An 18565-nucleotide genomic window follows, 5' to 3' on the forward strand; every position below is an offset into this window, starting at 1 on the left:
TTCAATTTTTTTAATCTAATAAATAGTGAGAAAACAGTTTATTTTTCAAGGTCTATCTCATCCTACAGCCTGATTAAATAAGATGAGTGTGTGTGGTTTTTTGTTTGTTTGTTTGTTTGTTTGTTTTAAATAGTTAGCCTAGGTAATGTCCCAGTCTTAGTAACTAGGTCTATTCGAATACATTTTACCTGTTTGCTCTGTGTGTATGCATCTTCTGACATGATGCGTCTGTATTTTAAAATAGTGGAAATATACATCCTTGGCTTCTGAAGCCACATATACTTCGTTAGGCCTCAGATCACAGATAATGTGAACAGGCTTTCTGGCTAAGAGTAAGAAAGATGTGTAAAATATAGATATACAGACACACAATTTGTTTTCTAGCTTAGCAATGTACTGTATATTAAAATTTTGTTACATTTTCTACGTCCTTTGTTTCAGAGTGCTGATTGCCTTTTCTCAGCATCTCCAGCAATGCCCATATGAAGAGCATGTGAAATTAGTGAAGGAAGTAACAGAGTTTGCAAAAACATGTGTTGCTGATGAGTCAGCTGAAAATTGTGACAAGTCAATTGTAAGTATACTCTGCTTTAGGATAGTATTTCTTCTGCTTTTATGTACCCTTGGACATTTAAAAGGGAAAAAATCCCCTTTTAGTTTTCTCGGTGATTACTAAGTGACCATAGTTGTGAGCAATCCTCAAAAGTGGGTAGAGCCATTATTTCTTCTGTCACAGAGATGTCCTAGCTATAACCACAGGTTGGTTTTGTTGTTGTTGTTGTTTGTTTTGTTTTTTGTCCTTTTAGGGCCGCACCTGTGGCATATGGAGGTTCCCAGGCTGGGGGTCGAATCGGAGCTGTAACCTCCTGCCTATGCCACAGCTACAGCAACACCAGATCCGAGCTGTGTCTGTGACCTACACCACAGCCAATGGCAACACCAGGTCCTTAACCCACTGAGCGATGCCAGGGATGGAACCTGCATCCTCATGGATACTAGTTGAGTTCATTAACCACTGAGCCACAATGAGAACTCCCCATTCATATTTTTACATACCATAAAATATCAGGACTTTGAACTTTTGATATTTTCAGATAGATCTACAATATAAGGGTAAGTTTATGTTTCTCTCACTGCTTTATACTTAGCTTTCTGGGGACAAGGCAATTTTTTATTTATCACTGAAGGATTTTCTCCTCTTATTTCTCTCTATATGTACTTCTTCCTCAAGGCTTTTTTTTTCATTTTTTAAAAGTTTTATTGAAGTAGAATTGATTTAGAATGTTGTGATTATTTCTGCTATACAACAAAGTGATTCAGTTACATATCTATTCTTTTCAGATTCATTTCCCATGTGAATTATCACACAATACTGGGTAGAATTCCCTGTGCTATACAGCAGACCCCGATGGCCAGTCATTTCATATACTATAGTGTGCATTTACCAATTCCAAACCCCCAGTCTATCTCTCCCTCACCCCCACATGTCCTCTTTGGGAACCATAAGTTTTTCAAAATCTGTGAGTCTGTTTCTGTTCTGCAAATAAGGTCATTTTTATCCTTTTTTTTAAAATTTTAATTCCACATAAAAATGATATCACATGATGTTTGTCTTTCACTGTCTAACTTAGTATGATAATCTCTAGGTTCATCCATGTTGTTGCAAAAGGCATTGTTTTGTTCTTTTTTATGGGCTGAGTAATCTGAATCAGTTCTTTAACTCTGTGCAATAATATGGATCTAAATGTGAATTTTAAAAAATACCTTTTAAAAAATTAATAAAATCTGTCTTGAGCAGCTTATTTTGCCTAACATTACACTTACTTTCCCAGTAAAACTTAATGAGGACAGAAAGGACTCATTTAATGGAATGTGCTTTGAAATAAATATTTCTAGAACAAAAAACCTATATTTTACTGTGATAACAATATATAGTGGATTGCATAACTCCTCAGTTTTCAACAGTATTAACTAAAAGGCTGGACTTCTCAAAAAGGAGCAGATAAAATGAGAAACTATCTGAACACTCTTCTCCCTAAAGTGAATTCATCTGCTACTTAGAGAATTGTTTTTCCTTGATTTTCTATTATGGTGATTGCTCTCCTAACCTTTAGTCTCAGGTGGAAATAGGAGCTATGCTCATTCCTTAAAGCCATGGACTTTTTGCCTTTCTGTTTTATCCACTATAAATAAGAGTGTGACAGACAGTTAATTCTTATGAAAATTACATATAGATGGTCAAATCAAGGGAAACTCTCTAAACCTGAAAAAAATGTGGATTTTTATATGATTTCCTAACCAAGATTTCCAGGATGCTGATTTCTTTTTTTTTTTTTGTCTTTTTTTTGTTGTTGTTGTTATTGTTGTTGTTGTTGTTGTTGCTATTTCTTGGGCCGCTCCCATGGCATATGGAGGTTCCCAGGCTAGGGGTTGAATCGGAGCTGTAGCCACCGGCCTACGCCAGAGCCACAGCAACGCGGGATCCGAGCCGTGTCTGCAACCTACACCACAGCTCACAGCAATGCCGGATGGTTAACCCACTGAGCAAGGGCAGGGACTGAACCCGCAACCTCATGGTTCCTAGTCGGATTCATTAACCACTGCGCCATGACGGAAACTCCAAGGATGCTGATTTTTAATACTATTCTTTGAGTATGAGGAAAATAAAAAGCTGCCCAGCAATCTGAAGCCTGCTCTCTCTTTCATTTAGCACACTCTCTTTGGAGATAAATTATGTGCAATTCCATCCCTTCGTGAACACTATGGTGACTTGGCTGACTGCTGTGAAAAAGAAGAGCCTGAGAGAAACGAATGCTTCCTCCAACACAAAAATGATAACCCCGACATCCCTAAATTGAAACCAGACCCTGTTGCTTTATGCGCTGACTTCCAGGAAGATGAACAGAAGTTTTGGGGAAAGTAAGTAATCAGATTTTTATGCTTCAAAATTAAAAATTATGGATAGGTGAAGACTCAGTATAACAAATTACTATTAAAGATATCAACCTTAAGCTTTGAAGCTTTTGTTCTGACAATTTCCCAGGAAATAATATATGATAATACAAAATTCTACATGATGAAAAAAATTGCTCAAAGGTCTTTTTCAGTTCTTCAAGGCAGGATATGACCTGTATGAAAATATTTGAAGTTGACATGTATTAAAATATTATAAATATATCCACATATATATATTTAGTATTCTCAGAATTTCTCTTTTGTCAATAAACATATCATCAAAATGTAATTATTTTACATGTGTATATGTATGTTTAAGTTTAATCTTTTCACTGACTTCAAGAACGAGAATGGCAAGTTCATCATGAGCAAATTGAGCTGAACTGGAAAATTAGATGTCTGGGCTTTGGAGGCTCTGGGAAAAATGCTGATTACCAACATTCCTGAAATACTGTCTGCTATAGAAAAATGACTGTCTCTTTTCTCTGTTTAAAAATTTAGATACCTATATGAAATTGCCAGAAGACATCCCTATTTCTACGCCCCAGAACTCCTTTATTATGCCATTATATATAAAGATGTTTTTTCAGAATGCTGCCAAGCTGCTGATAAAGCTGCCTGCCTGTTACCAAAGGTATTCCCCGAAGAAAAGCAGAACCAACTCGTAATCAAACCTCAGCTTTGGGGCATCTTATGACTGGATTTAGGGAACCTAAGCCTCTGAAAGAAATTTCTTTACCTGGTTAAGAAAGCCTTCCTTCCTCTTCTTTCCCTCAAAGATCTTTCACCTTTTTTGAAGACCTATGTCTTCCATCTTCCTCCTTCTAAGGTTTGCCAAAGTGGGTCTGGTAGAGGGAATCACTATGTATGTGTCTAAATATCTCGCCTCTTTTTATAGTCCTAGTTGCTATAGTGAAATACGGAAACTCATTTTTATTTTAATTAATTAATTAATTAATTAATTAATTTTTTGTCTTTTTGCCTTTTCTAGGGCCGCTCCTGCAGCATATGGAGGTTCCCAGGCTAGGGGTGGAATCGGAGCTGTAGCCGCCGGCCTACAACAGAGCCACAGCAACGCGGGATCCAAGCTGCGTCTGCGATCTACCCCACAGCTCACGGCAAGGCCTGATCCTTAATCCTCTGAGCAAGGCCAGGGATCGAACCGGCAACCTCATGGTTCCTAGTCGGATTCGTTAACTGCTGAACCATGACAGGAACTCCCAGAGGCTCATTTTTAAAATTGCATAGCAAGAGCACTCAGTTTCTGTTGCATGAGACTTGAAACATGAAAAAAAATTTCATGGGACTTTTTTTAATTGGAGAAGGAATTCTAAGTGGGGGAGATGTTAACTACATCTAGAAGCCTGAGTTTATTTATTCATTCCATAAATATTTATTATATACTGCATTCTCTTTTCTAGGGGGTTTATTGATGTTAAGAGAGTTGGGGGAGGAGAAATTGACATGGGTTATATGCAAAATTAAGAGGTCAGCAAAGTTCTGTTCTTAGGATATTAGTATATTCTGCCCTTACACTTTTCCTTTTAGTTCCCTTTTCCCTAGAAATGCCTCCATGCAAGTTTTTAACCATGTAGAGTTTTCCACTATGACCACACTGAATTTTCCTCTTTCTGCATAGCAAGATAATTATTTGCCAGTAGTGAGTACTTAGGAATTGAGGTGTAAATTATCTCTTTAAAATTTAATTTGGCTTAGCCTCATCTGAGCTTATGAAGGGGATGGTCTGTGCAGAATTTTTCTTTCCTAATTTTTCCAAAATTATTTGTTTCCTGCAGATTGAGGATCTGAGAGAAAAAGTACTGACTTCCGCCGCCAAACAGAGACTTAGGTGTGCCAGTATCCAAAAATTCGGAGAGAGAGCTTTCAAAGCATGGTATTTAAACTTAGTTTACATCTCTATAATGATGTAAATCATGATGGTTCAGCTGACAAATTGTACATTTATATGCCATTTTGCAAAGTACTTTCACCTACATCTTTTTGGATGTCTAAAAAGTAGAAATTTGACAGCGTGAAAACCAGAGCATCAATGACAATTTGTCACTATTTTTTTATCGTATTTTTTCTGAGTAATCAAAGAATTTAGAGGACAGCTTTTTGTGGTTGTTCTTCTAGGACAAGTGTTTAAACTCTCATAGATTTATAATGATTGAGATCTCAGTATTAAATAGTACGGCCCATATTTTTATAGAAATGTAGTTAGGGTCTCTAATCGTACTTCACCTCCATTCTCACAACCAATTATCTGAAGGTGTCTTCTTGTCTTCTTACGTCCTTGTACTTAATTTCTGCCATCAAGTTTTCTTCTCATTTTCTCAGAGCTCCATTCATTTTCTTAATCTCTTTCTTTTGCCTGGGCCTCAGTTTGTTATTAGCTAGTTCTAGAAGCATCCTTCAATACCTGAGCCAAGGAACAGGCTCCTCTCCCTCATCAATCTTTCACTTTCTGGACAACAATGAAGCAACACAAACAGGAAACAAAATAAAAATGACGTTTTTCAAGCTCTCTAGAAACTGTCACTTGAGCTAACTATCTTTGCCCATCAAACCACCAAAATCAACCAAATCAGTAAATGAAACAACCCTAACATGAAATGATACACAATTAAATAGACTATGATTAGTTTGGGGAGAAGAAGTATCTTTTATCAGATTTAGTGAGTCTGAAATGATCTGGGAAAATAGGTGGATATAAGTCTTTTATATCTTGCCATTGAGCTTAGAGATTGCTGAATCAATCCGATTGGTAAAAAGTATGCAGAATCAAATCTCTCTAATCTTGAAGAAGTTATGAAATTTCTTTGCTCAGAGACCTTTAGAAGTCAGGAAAAATGTGTTAATAAAAAAAGATAACTGGAATTTGCATGGCACGTCCCAGTTCATACAGTGCTTTCATTAGTGTTATATAATGTAATCCTCCCAACAGTCCTTTGGTTTAGCAGCTGTTGTGATTCCGTAGAGATGGAAGCTCAGAGAGGCTAACTAACTTGCCTAGGGTCACACTGTTAATAAGCTATAAAGACAGATCTGGAAGTCAGCTCTGGGCTCCAAACTTGATGCCTCTCAGAATGTTGCCTTTTTTATAATCCCTCTTTGATTTCTGCTTTATGAATTGCTGGACTTCTAACCACCATACACACTCTTAAAATGAATCATTCTGCCCTAAGGAAACATTTTGCCCTTAGATAACAGTTTGATTCAGAACTAGTATTAAAATAAGAACTTATGAATTTTATTTTTTTATTTAAAAAAATTTTACTGAGAATTGCAATGATTTTTTTAATATTTACTTTTTATTAATGTTTTATTTATTTATTTATTTATTTTGCTTTTTAGGGCCGCATCCACTGCATATGGAGTTTCCCAGGCTAGGAGTCAAATCAGAGCTATAGCTGCCAGTGTACACCACAGCTACAGCAACGCAGGATCTGAGCTGTGTCTGCAACCTACACCACAGCTCACTGCAATGCCAGATCCTTAACCTACTAATTGAGGCCAGGGATCGAACTCGAAACCTCATGGTTCCTGGTTGGATTTGCTTCCGCCGCGCCACGATGGGAACTCCGAGAACTAATTAATTTTACAAATGATTTCTTTATGTTATTTTGTCCTAAATTGTCTTGTTATATGTAGTATTTTCCTAGCATGTTCACATAAAATGTTGCCTGCTAATAATATTTTGATGGGAAAAATTTATTTTTAGGTCATTATCTCGCCTGAGCCAGAGATTTCCCAAGGCTGACTTTACAGAGATTTCCAAGATAGTGACAGATCTTACAAAAGTCCACAAGGAATGCTGCCATGGTGACCTGCTTGAATGTGCAGATGACAGGGTAAAGAATCCTCAGTATGCTTTTTGGTAACTTGTTGGATTAGAATCAATTGGTTTAGCATCAAAACAACTGAGAATGGATTAAGATTGTTTTCAGTGCTCTAATCTGCTCAATCCTTTCTCTGACAAGTGGTACTTTATTTTATCTGATAAATGACTCAGTAAGTGCTCTAATAAACTCATTCACTAATTTGTAATCCCTTTCATTCATAATCTGAGAACAAAAGCCTCAAAGTGAAGTAAGACAGTTACAAGGGTAGACTTTTTTTTTGGCTTTCTTTTTTTTGCCTTTCTTTCTTTTTTTTTTTTATTACTCAATGATTTTATTACATTTGTAGTTGTACAATGATCATTACAATCCAATTTTATAGGATTTCCGTCCCACAACCCCAGTGCATCCCCCACCCCCAAAACTGTCTCCTTTGGAGACCTTAAGTTTTTCAGTCTGTGAGTCAGTATCTGTTCTGCAAAGAAGTTCATTCTGTCTACAAAGGTAGACTTCTAAGAAGTTTTTTTTTTTTTTTTTTTTTTTTTTGTGAGGTGGGAGGAGTTGGAGAAGGGCTGGGATCTGAAGAGACATTTGGAAATTACATACCTTTTTTCCTCCATATTCTCTCTTAATTAACTCTCTGTGTTAAATACACCAATATTTAGTATGCTATCTCTTTTTCTCAAACTGAAAAGTATAACGGAATACCAAAATCCTAATCTCTCCGGACACTTTCTGGAAAATTTAAGGCAGACATTTCATAAGTTTTAGTAAGGTCTGTGACCATGATGGTGACTAACTCTCCAAAAATCTCCTACACCTGATTTAGCTTTTTAAATTTTGAGATGCCTGAATTTAATCTGCGGGGAATATTTGGAAAAATAGTACTGATTTAAACACTTAAATGATTTAACAGTGTTAAATAAAATTAATAAATAATTGATAGGAGTCCCTATAATTGACTAGATTTTTTTTTTAATCAAGTGCAAATGTTTTAGTAATTCTGAGTCTCTAGGCTTAGCAGCACATACAAACTGTTCACAGAAGTTGGTATATGTATAGTCTTAGAACATGCTCTGCCAACAGAGTCAAGTCTGAGAAGGAAGTACAGTGGTGTCAATTTATGTGAAACAATTTCCATCAACTTGCTTGTAGGCGGATCTTGCCAAATATATATGTGAAAATCAAGACACAATCTCCACTAAACTGAAGGAATGCTGTGATAAGCCTCTTTTGGAAAAATCCCACTGCATTGCTGAGGCAGAAAGAGATGAATTGCCTGCAGACCTGAACCCATTAGAACATGATTTTGTTGAAGATAAGGAAGTTTGTAAAAACTATAAAGAAGCAAAGGATGTCTTCCTGGGCACGTAAGTGGATAAGGATTAATCCTTTCATAATTTTATAAGGTCTCAGGATTTAGGAAATTATTCAGGCTTTCTTTTGGAATTGCCACAATTTTCATGTTGCCTTCAATGTTTCTTTCTTCTTTCCTCTCCCAGCCTTTAAACTTTTAGGGAAAAAATTAATTTAAAAAAATTGTCATAAAGTAATACATACTCGTGGCAAAAGCTCAAACAATAGAATACGAAGTAAAAATAAAAGTCAGTTTTTATTCCCCCCAGGAATACTTTTGGAAATACTGGTAGAAATATTTTGTATATATATAAATTTATACATATTTTTTACTCATGCATTCATTCAAAGAGATTTTTTTGAACTTATATATATGTGAATATATGTAATATATCTTTATATCTACTTATCTATCTACCTAATGGCAGCAAAGAACTATAAAGAAAAATATGGCATCTGTTTATATTTGGTTAAAAAGATCAAAAGTCCAGTAACATGGCAAGGCAGCATACAATTAAATGACAAAATCAGTAATTATACAAAGTCAGTAAGTGTGGTGATAAATTTTGCATTTTTATTGCTCAATTATAATAGTATTCTGTGCACTAAATAATATTTCATAAAATTATGTACCTGTCAAGAATTTACTCAGAACTTTTCGGAGGTGTAGTCCAAATCGAACAAAATATACCTTATAGTAATAGGTGTCATTCATTAAACATTCAGTATGTGCCAGGCAGTGTGTGTTTTGCAGAGATTACATATTTTTCACAATTCACCTTATAAGATAGATACTATTATTATCCCCATTCCACAGAGTAGGAAACAGAGGCTCTGATGGTTTTAATAAGCTGCCAAAGATGGTATAATAAAATAAATGGCAGAGCCAGGATTTGACAGATTTATCTCTGAACCTTCAAGTCCTTAGCAATTAAGCTTTACTGCATCGGGCTTAGAAATTAAGACCTGGAGTTCTTGTCGTGGCTCAGCAGTAACAAATCCAACTAGGATCCATGAGGACTTGGGTTCCATTCCTGGCCTCGATCAGTGGGTTAAGGATTTGGTGTTGCCATGAGGTTGCAGACATAGCTTGGGTCTGGCGTTTCTGTGGCTGTGGCGTAGGCCTGCAGCTACAGCTCTAATTTGACCCCTAGCCTGGGGACCTCCATATGCTGCAGTGCAGCCCTGGAAAGACCCCCCACCCCACCAAAAAAAAAAAAAAAAAAAAGAGAGAGAGAGAGAAATTCAGACCTTTAAGACAGGAGTTACTTTTGTTAGTTAAGTGATCTTTCTTGCTCTTTGGTCCAACCGAATCTATTTTATTTTCATCTTAATTAGGTTTTTGTATGACTATTCAAGAAGGCACCCAGACTACTCTGTCTCACTGCTGCTGAGAATTGCCAAGATATATGAAGCCACACTGGAGGACTGCTGTGCCAAAGATGATCCTCCAGCATGCTATGCCACAGTGGTAGGTTTCTGGAGGAAAAAAACTGTAGCTCTTTGACTGCTGATTCCAGTAACAGAAAAGAAAAATAATAAAAGAATGCTATTAGTGAAACTTAGATCTTAAGATGGTTTCAATTCTGTGCTTTTAAACATTATAGAAATAATAGCCTTAAATAGCAAAGAAAGATCAAAGAGAGCCATCTCTAAATTTACAACCCCTGACTATGCTGCTTCTTTTTTTACACTCCTGAGAACAATGTTAGGTAAAGTAAATTTAAATGTTAATTAAAAGACATTTAACTTAGATATAAAGAAAGTTAACTTGATTCCAAGTTTTATCAAGTGTCAAAAATTAGTATCTAGGAGTTCCTGTCATGGCTCAGTGGTTAACAAATCCAACTAGGAACCATGAGGTTGCGGGTTCGATCCCTGGCCTTGCTCAGTGGGTTAAGGATCCGGCATTGCCATGAGCTGTGGGGTAGCTCCCAGACACGGCTTGGATCCCACGTTGCTGTGGCTGTGGTGTAAGCCAGTGGTGTAAGCTCCGATTTGACCCCTAGCCTGGGAACCTCCATATGCCACGGGTGCAGCCCTAGAAAAGACCAAAAAAAAAAAAAAAAAAAAGAATTAGTGTCTTAACAAAGATTGTGAAATTCTATTAGTTTAGAATATTGTCAAATCTTTTTTTGAGATGGTTTGGGAAAGTTTTATAAGAAATTAAAGAGAAGAAATCTGTTTCAAGAATTTCTAGCACATTTAGCTATGCTAAAATAGAATTTTATTTTATTTGAGATATTTAACACTCCTAGCACATATAGTGGTTTACAAACTTAAGAATCCAAGGAGGAGTTCCTGCCATGGCTCAGTGCTTAATGAACCTGGCTAGTATCCATGAGGACATGGATTCAATCTCTGGCCTTGCTCAGTGGATTAAGGTTCTGGGGTTGCTGTGAGCTGTAGTGTAGGTTGCAGACGCAGCTGGGATCCTGCCTTGCTGTGACTGAGGTGTAGGCAAGCAACCACACCTCCGATTTGACCCTTATCCTGGGAACCTTCATATGCTGAGAGTGCGGCCCCCAAAAAGCAAAAACCAAAAAGGAAAAAAAAAAAAGAATCAGAGAAAAGTCATTTTTTCCTGTACCGAGAACCTGTTATATGCCAGATGACACACAGGGACTTATGTCTCTTATCTCAGAGAGCTCAGAATTCACCTGGAGAGATGGCTTAATAATAGTGATACTTAGAATCATAGCCATCTTTAAGTTTTTTCTATACTCCAGTCTCTGCTTTAATTTCATTAGCTCAGGTGGTTTACAGAGCAATTTTGTGAAGTGAGTTCATCTCCATCGTAGAAAGGAGGGTTCTAAAGCTTAGAGATGGGGAGCAATGTTGCACAACTGGAAAATGAGTCAGATGGCCTGGCTTCCACACCAGCACTCTCACTCCATAGTCTGAATGTTCTTAATCGCTTATCCTATACAGTCTCACCAAATAAACAGTTTGGACATGTTATAACAGATGTGGTGTCAAGTATCTATTTACATGGCTTTGGGCAGAAAAGAGGAAGGATCTCATCCTACCCAGAAGGGACCAAAACAACCTGCATCTGGTCCTCAGAGTGTCATAAACACAATCCTTTTATTTTTCAGTTTGATAAATTTCAGCCTCTTGTGGATGAGCCTAAGAATTTAATCAAACAAAACTGTGAACTTTTTGAAAAACTTGGAGAGTATGGATTCCAAAATGCGTAAGTATTTTTGCTTATTGGCTAATTTTTTTCTTAATTACTTAGTAAGTATTTAAGACAATATATAGACTACCCATAATAGAACTTTTAATCATGACATGAAGTATACATTTTGAATCACTCTCCATCAAGAAAGCCCATAGAAAATGAGATAAAATAGTCGACAGGGGAGTTCCCGTCCTGGCGCAGTGGTTAACGAATCCGACTAGGAACCATGAGGTTGCGGGTTCGGTCCCTGCCCTTGCTCAGTGGGTTAACCATCTGGCGTTGCCGTGAGCTGTGGTGTAGGTTGCAGACACGGCTCGGATCCCGCGTTGCTGTGGCTCTGGCGTGGGCCGGTGGCTACAGCTCCGATTCAACCCCTAGCCTGGGAACCTCCATATGCCGCGGGAGCGGCCCAAGAAATAGCAACAACAACAACAACAAAAAGACAAAAAAGACAAAAAAAAAATAGTCGACAGGATAAATACGTCCATATTTCAGTGTAGTTTAACAAAGTGGCCTCGTAAGACTGGAGGGAAAATATCAAATCTTGGAATATAGGGACTGAGGGTGCCCCTTGAAGGTTAATGAATATTTTTTGAGTGAACAAAATACAGCAATGCTTTATGTAGCAGGAAATAGTCAGTCTTGAATGGCAGTAGCTCAGTAATATGATAGATTAATATCCTGATTTAATAGCACTTTATTTATGGAGGTGACAAGAAAGTACACATCATTCAGTAAATAGTCATTGTTCAGCCCGCGTATGGTAGCACTCTTCAAAATTGGTAAGAACAGCAAAAACAACAATGAACAAGACACAGTCTCTTCCCTTGAGTAGATTACAGTCATATATTGGCTTTCAGTGGTAATTAGCATTCTTAGTAAATGATTATTACATGCTAGTCACCATGTCAGGCTGATTGTATACTTCTTTTCTTTTAATTTAATCCTTGCATTATCCCTATTGTGTCAGATATATTCCCTTCCATTTTATAGGTGAGAAAATTCACTCATGTCTTTTAAATTTAGTTCAGTACTGATATATATTAAGTTCTCAGTGGATTTTATTGAAACAAAGAAGCAGCTAATAAGTATTTTAATGTCACTGAATTATAATAAGTTAGGTCACTCTCCTAAGCTTATGCAGGATAAGTAGAATTCAAAGCTAGGCTTAATTAGCTGCTCATAACAGGCCTTCCCTCACATTACCGGAAACTGGAGATGAAGATAATTTTATGAATGGAAAATCATCTTAGTGGATTTTGGCTAAGTGTTCTCTGCTTGACAGACTGTTAGAAAAAGACAGTTTCTTGCCTGCCTGAAAACACATGTGTTATTTTGTTACAGGCTCATAGTTCGTTACACCAGGAAATTACCCCAAGTGTCAACTCCAACTCTTGTGGACGTCTCAAGAAAACTAGGACTAGTGGGCTCTAGGTGTTGTAAGCGTCCTGAAGAAGAAAGAATGTCCTGTGCTGAAGACTATGTGAGTCATTGGAGTTCCCGTCGTGGCTTAGTGGCTAGCAAATCTGACTAGGAACCATGAGGTTGCGGGTTTGATCCTTGGCCTTGCTCAGTGGGTTGAGGATCCGGCCTTGCTGTGAGCTGTGGCCTGGGTTGCAGACATTGCTCAGATCCTGAGTTGCTGTGGCTCTGGCACAGGCTGGGGGCTACAGCTCCGTTTCGACCCCTAGCCTGGGAACCTGCATATGCCGCAGGAGCAGCCCAGGAAATAGCAAAAAGACAAAAAAAAAAAAAAAAGCTTATGTGAGTCATTTAAAATATACTGTGGTTACAGAGTTTCCATCATGCGCAGAGGAAATGAATCTGACTAGGAACCATGAGGTTGTGGGTTCGATCCCTGGCCTCGCTGAGTGGGTTAAGGATTTGGTGTTGCCGTGAGCCATGGTGTAGGTCAAAGATGTGGCTTGGATCCCGCATTGCTGTGACTGTGGTGTAGGTTGGTGGCTGCAGCTCCGATTTGACCCCTAGCCTGGGAACCTCCATATGTCGAGGGTGTGGCCCTAAAAAGACAGAAAGACAAAAATATATATATTATGGTTGATAATGATAACTTTTTTCCTGTAGCGATTCACAAAGTGAACTTTGAGAAGCAGAGGTGGACTAACCTGGGTGTGTGTCGTGTATATGATGGTGACAGCCAAGACTTGGTCACCTGTAGTATTCTGACCATCAGAATGAGGAGTTAGATAAGATTCCAAAAGTGAAACATTGTTTTGAAAAAAACGCCATGAATTTTCAATGTTCTATCCTGGCAATTTCTAAATTTTAACTTTCTTTGGGTCTTTTCTTTAATGTATCAGTATAAGAATTTTTCCCCCTATTCCAACTCATATCTCAGGGCTCACCTCAAATTATTTACTCAATTAATTTCTCAAATAAATTATTCTTAAAATGTAGACATATATAATTAAAAGGTTTTTCAAAGCCCCTTATATTTGTTTTTATGATAAGCAACTCACTGCCTCCTCTCAGCCTTGGGTTCAGTGTTGCTAATTAAAATAGAACATTTGTTCTGGTCCATTAGAAAGTAGGAATTCATGGAAAACTTTTCATTATGCTTCTTTTGAATTTCTGCGCTCCTGCCTGTTTTCAGCTGTCCCTGGTCCTGAACCGGTTGTGCGTGTTGCACGAGAAGACACCAGTGAGCGAAAAAGTTACTAAATGCTGCACAGAGTCCTTGGTGAACAGACGGCCTTGCTTTTCTGCTCTGACACCAGACGAAACATACAAACCCAAAGAATTTGTTGAGGGAACCTTCACCTTCCATGCAGACCTATGCACACTTCCTGAGGATGAGAAACAAATCAAGAAGCAAACGTGAGGAGTATTTCATTACTGCACGCATTTGTGGTCACGACAGTGAGAACTGTAAATTGAAAAGAACAACTTCTGAAGTAGTGATTATCCACCTTAGGAGAGAGTACTTAAGTATTGGCCTTATTAAGGGGATTAAATTGTCTAGAATTAAATGGATGGCATTTTGTTCTCTTAGCAAAAGAAAAAAATTGTTATCATAATATTGCTTACAAATCATTCAGAATAATCCTGTGGATAAAGGCTGCAGTAGAATAATATTTTAGGCTAGGCCCAGTAGAAAAAGCTGAACGATTAACTGATACATTTTTGCAGATAGCAAACTAGTAGAAATCATAGGGGAATTTATTTCTAGGCATGGATGGCTATTTTCAGTTTTTCTATGGCAACCTACAGGCAAGGCAAATTTTCAAGATCTGACTTTTGAAAACGAAACTTGGATAAAAAAACATTTAGGAGAGGGAGGGCTGTGAGTTCTGAGGCCTATTGCTGTCATAAGGGGTCACAAATGCATGAAATTTAGCAACGTAAAGTTGCTATTATCTCTAGTGGCTTCTAGTCATGGCCATAGACTTAAGAGTAATATTGCAACCCTATCATAGCCCACATGACCCTTTATTGAGCACCACTGTCTCTGCACATGTCAATGGAAGAGGACCACCAGCTCCCACAGATTTAGACAGTCTTATTTCCTATGGCCTCTCCGCTATCAATTTTGAATGGGCAAGTTCAAAAGCCAAATATAAAGATTCTCAGGTTAGAAACTTTCTAAATGGTGCCCAAGATAAATAAGTTTTTAAGGATCATTTTCAGTTCTTAAATAACTATAAAATTCAATGTAGCATAACTCCTCAAATCTGAATAATGTGTAATTGCAATGACATCATCTTTTCCAGTGATTTACTAGAGAACAATTTGTTGGGATTTTCTGACACCACAAATGTTCAGCAATTTACATTGATTACTTAATTTGATCCTTCCACCAACCCTTTGAAGGTGGATTTTATTCTTCTCATGATGCAAATGAGAATATTTAAGCTTGTAATGGTAAGCCTGGGCCTCAAACCCAGAGTTGCCTAGCTCTAAGACTTATAATCTTAAGCAGCGCTGCTATCATTTTACTATCTCTGTTTTCCTTTAGGGAGTAAATTTTTTTTCTGTGTTTTTGTTTGTTTTTTGTTTTCATTCCAATGCAGTGCACTTGTTGAGTTGTTGAAACACAAGCCTCACGCAACAGAGGAACAACTGAGAACTGTCATGGAAAACTTTGCAGGCTTTGTACAAAAGTGCTGCGCCGCTCTTGACCATGAGACCTGCTTTGCTGTGGAGGTACTGGATTTGTTTGTCTTCATTCTAATGGGTCCAGTTTCCTTTGTTGTTGCATTTGATCAAGCTAGGACTTAGTGGCTTATGTATCTGAAAAACACTATGTACATGCGGAATGAGAATCTTACTCTTCATTGTCTTATAAAATGACTGAGATAGCTCTTGCTTTTGTTTGTTTTAATATCCTGCTTCACTGTAACTTATTACTAAATGTCTGTAATAATTGTTTTGTTTCCAAAGTTGTGATGTTTATAAATATAGATAGAAATATTTGTAAGGCCCAAAATCTTGTTATGAAACCAAAACATTAATTTATTTAAACATTCTCTTGAAAAATGCTGCTTGGTGATCTGGATGAATCGGAATGCTTGATTTTACAGGTGACTGGGGAAGTTTATATTTAAATGTCTGAATCATTTAACATTTATCCCTATGATTTGACAGTAATTTTTTTATTCCTTTGGGGGCAGTGATACCAGTGAACTTCCTTCTAGAGAGTCTAGTACTAAACAGGAATTAGAGGATGTGATGTATGTAAAATTACTTCGTAATCACCAATGACTTAGTAAATGTTACTTTTTTAAAATCCTAATAATTGTGCTAATATTTTCTCCATACCTGTCATTTCTTTGTATTTAGGGTCCGAAATTTGTTACTGAAATTCAAGGGATCTTAGCCTAAACAACACAATGACAAGCATCTCAGGTAACTATACTTTGTATATTTTTTTTCTTAAAAGTAGCTGTGGAATTCCCTGGTGGCTCAGCGAGTTAAGGGTCCAGCATTTTTGCTGCTGTGGCTCTGATTACTGTTGTGGGGCAGGTTTGATCCCTGGCCTAGGAGCTTCTGCAGACCGCAGACACAGCCAAAGGGGAAAAAAAAGTAATTATAATAGTTATTATTGAAATAGCAAAGAGTGACTGACCAGTGCCAGTCACTATTCTAAACTCATTATATATATATTAACTTCTTTAATTCTCAAAATATTTGCCTGAGTTGAATACCATTATTATTCTCCTTTTGCAAATGAGAAGACTTCTCCTGTGGCTCACATCATAACCATTTCTCAAATGAGAAAAAGAAGGCACAGAACAAGGCCTAGGCTAAATAATTTACCCAAGGACCACTCAACTAGTGAGAGGTGGGGCCAAGATGCAAAATTCAAACCAGGGCTTGAGAGCTCACCACTGTCCTTTGTGACCAATGTGGTGCAAAAGAGAGTCATTTAACTAAGCACTGGCTCAACAGTGGGTTACTTTAGGTAGAGGCTAGACTAAATGCAAGTGCATTTCTGCATGTAAAAACCCAACTGAATATCACTGATTTCACATGGTTAACCAGATAGGTCAAGAACAAATTCATTTCACTGGAGGATGTGATAGTTCAACCTTCTGTGAACTTCTACTCTAAGTAAATAATTTGCTACAGTTTCCAATGTGTTGACATGCTGGGTTTTTTGTTTGTTTGTTTTTCGGTCTTTTTGCCAAATCTAAGGCTGCTCCTGTGGCATATGGAGGTTCCTAGGCTAGGGGTCAAATCGGAGCTGCAGCCGCCAGCCTACACCACAGCCACAGCAACACGGGATCCGAGCTGTGTCTGCAACCTACACCACAGCTCACGGCAACGGGCCGGATCCTTTAACCCACTGAGCAAGGCCAGGGACCGAACCCGCAACCTCTTGGTTCCTAGTTGGATTTGTTAACCACTGCGCCACGACGGGAATCCTGAGAACTTCTTTTCTTATGACAAAAGATCGGCTTTGAAATTTAGATGTTTGAACATAAACATGTTTTACCCATTTTGGTTATAATGTTTTTTGAGAAGTTAAAAAAATAAGATGAACTTCCTTTTTTGAAACTAGTTGTCCAGCTACATTTTATTTTATTTTATTTTATTATGTTTTGGCCGCCCCACAGCATATGGAGCTCCCGGGCCAGGGATGAGATCTGAGCTACAGTCATTCGCAGCCTAAGCCATAGCTGTGGAAATGCTGGATTTTTAACCCACTCAGACAGGCTGGGGATTGAACCTGCATCCCGGCCTTCCCAAGACACCGCCAATCCCTTCATGCCACAGTGGGAACTCCATCCAACTATTTTTTAGCATGAATAATTTTCATATTTTTCAAACTGACTGTGATGTTTATTCCACTGTGAGGTTTTAACCTTGCTCTTTGCTCATAGGATAACACCTATAATTGTGCATTCGGCCAAAGAACCAACTTCAGATCTCTGCAAATTTGGGCATTTCAAAATGTGATTTGTCTTAGTCCTAAATGGCAAGACTTTCTTCCTAGAGGTCTAACTTGGAGAAGACACCTTTTTTGTTTGTAATTAACTTAGTGAGAAGTAGATGTTAAGTTAATGACTCTGAGGGTTGATGAGGAAAAGGCTGAGGAGTTCAATGACACTGGTGTCAAAGAGAGGACTTTACAATCCTTATAGCCCAACAGAAGAATTTAGCTGCCATGAGTCTAGGACAGCCTTAAATTGTTTTCACTGGTGGAAATTACAGAAAGACAATCTAAGCAATTTGGCATTCATTTGAATAGATTTGAGAAAACACACAGCATTTTATAAACAGTAATTATATTTATCCTTTTGTTTTTCAGCCTACCCTGAGAATAAGAGAAAGAGAAATGAAGACCTAGACTTATCCATCTCTTTTTCTTTTCTGTTGGTTTTAAACCAACACCCTGTCTAAAGTACACAAATTCCTTAAAAAATATTTTGCTTCTTTTATCTGTGCTACAATTAATAAAAAAATGAAAAGAATCTAATTTAATTGTCTATGACTATTATTTTTTTGAAGATGTGATGTCAACCTGATAATTTTGTAGGTTCTATGAAAATTCCACTATTCTCTCTTTCCCTATTTCAATGGAGGACTTCTAGTTCCTTCTGGATTAATTGCATAAAAGAAACATTAATACTGTCATGAGTTGTGGGTTATGAACATTCAAAGTAATATTTTAACATTATGATAATTCTGAATAAAAGAGTAGAACCTGTGGTATAGGTGAGACACATAAAACATGGTTTATGGAGTTCCCTTCATGGCACAGTGG

General features: G+C 37.5%; 1 protein-coding gene across 4 annotated transcripts in view; it reads left to right on the forward strand.

Moving 5' to 3' along the window:
* ALB (albumin) overlaps positions 1 to 18277 on the forward strand; it is a 130735-nt gene extending 112458 nt beyond the window's left edge. For all 4 annotated transcript variants that reach the window (XM_047798996.1, XM_047798999.1, XM_047798997.1 and 1 more), the window contains 13 exons: positions 442 to 574; positions 2711 to 2919; positions 3457 to 3589; positions 4752 to 4849; positions 6680 to 6809; positions 7953 to 8167; positions 9492 to 9624; positions 11252 to 11349; positions 12682 to 12820; positions 13952 to 14175; positions 15369 to 15501; positions 16138 to 16203; positions 18110 to 18277. In XM_047798996.1, coding sequence (XP_047654952.1) covers positions 442 to 574; positions 2711 to 2919; positions 3457 to 3589; positions 4752 to 4849; positions 6680 to 6809; positions 7953 to 8167; positions 9492 to 9624; positions 11252 to 11349; positions 12682 to 12820; positions 13952 to 14175; positions 15369 to 15501; positions 16138 to 16179 — 1687 coding nt within the window. In that variant the 3' untranslated portion in view covers positions 16180 to 16203; positions 18110 to 18277. The remainder of the gene's footprint in view (positions 1 to 441; positions 575 to 2710; positions 2920 to 3456; positions 3590 to 4751; positions 4850 to 6679; positions 6810 to 7952; positions 8168 to 9491; positions 9625 to 11251; positions 11350 to 12681; positions 12821 to 13951; positions 14176 to 15368; positions 15502 to 16137; positions 16204 to 18109) is intronic.
* Positions 18278 to 18565: the final 288 nt, after the last annotated feature.

The sequence above is a fragment of the Phacochoerus africanus genome, chromosome 10 (assembly GCF_016906955.1).
Source record: "Phacochoerus africanus isolate WHEZ1 chromosome 10, ROS_Pafr_v1, whole genome shotgun sequence".
NCBI classification, from domain to species: domain Eukaryota; kingdom Metazoa; phylum Chordata; class Mammalia; order Artiodactyla; family Suidae; genus Phacochoerus; species Phacochoerus africanus.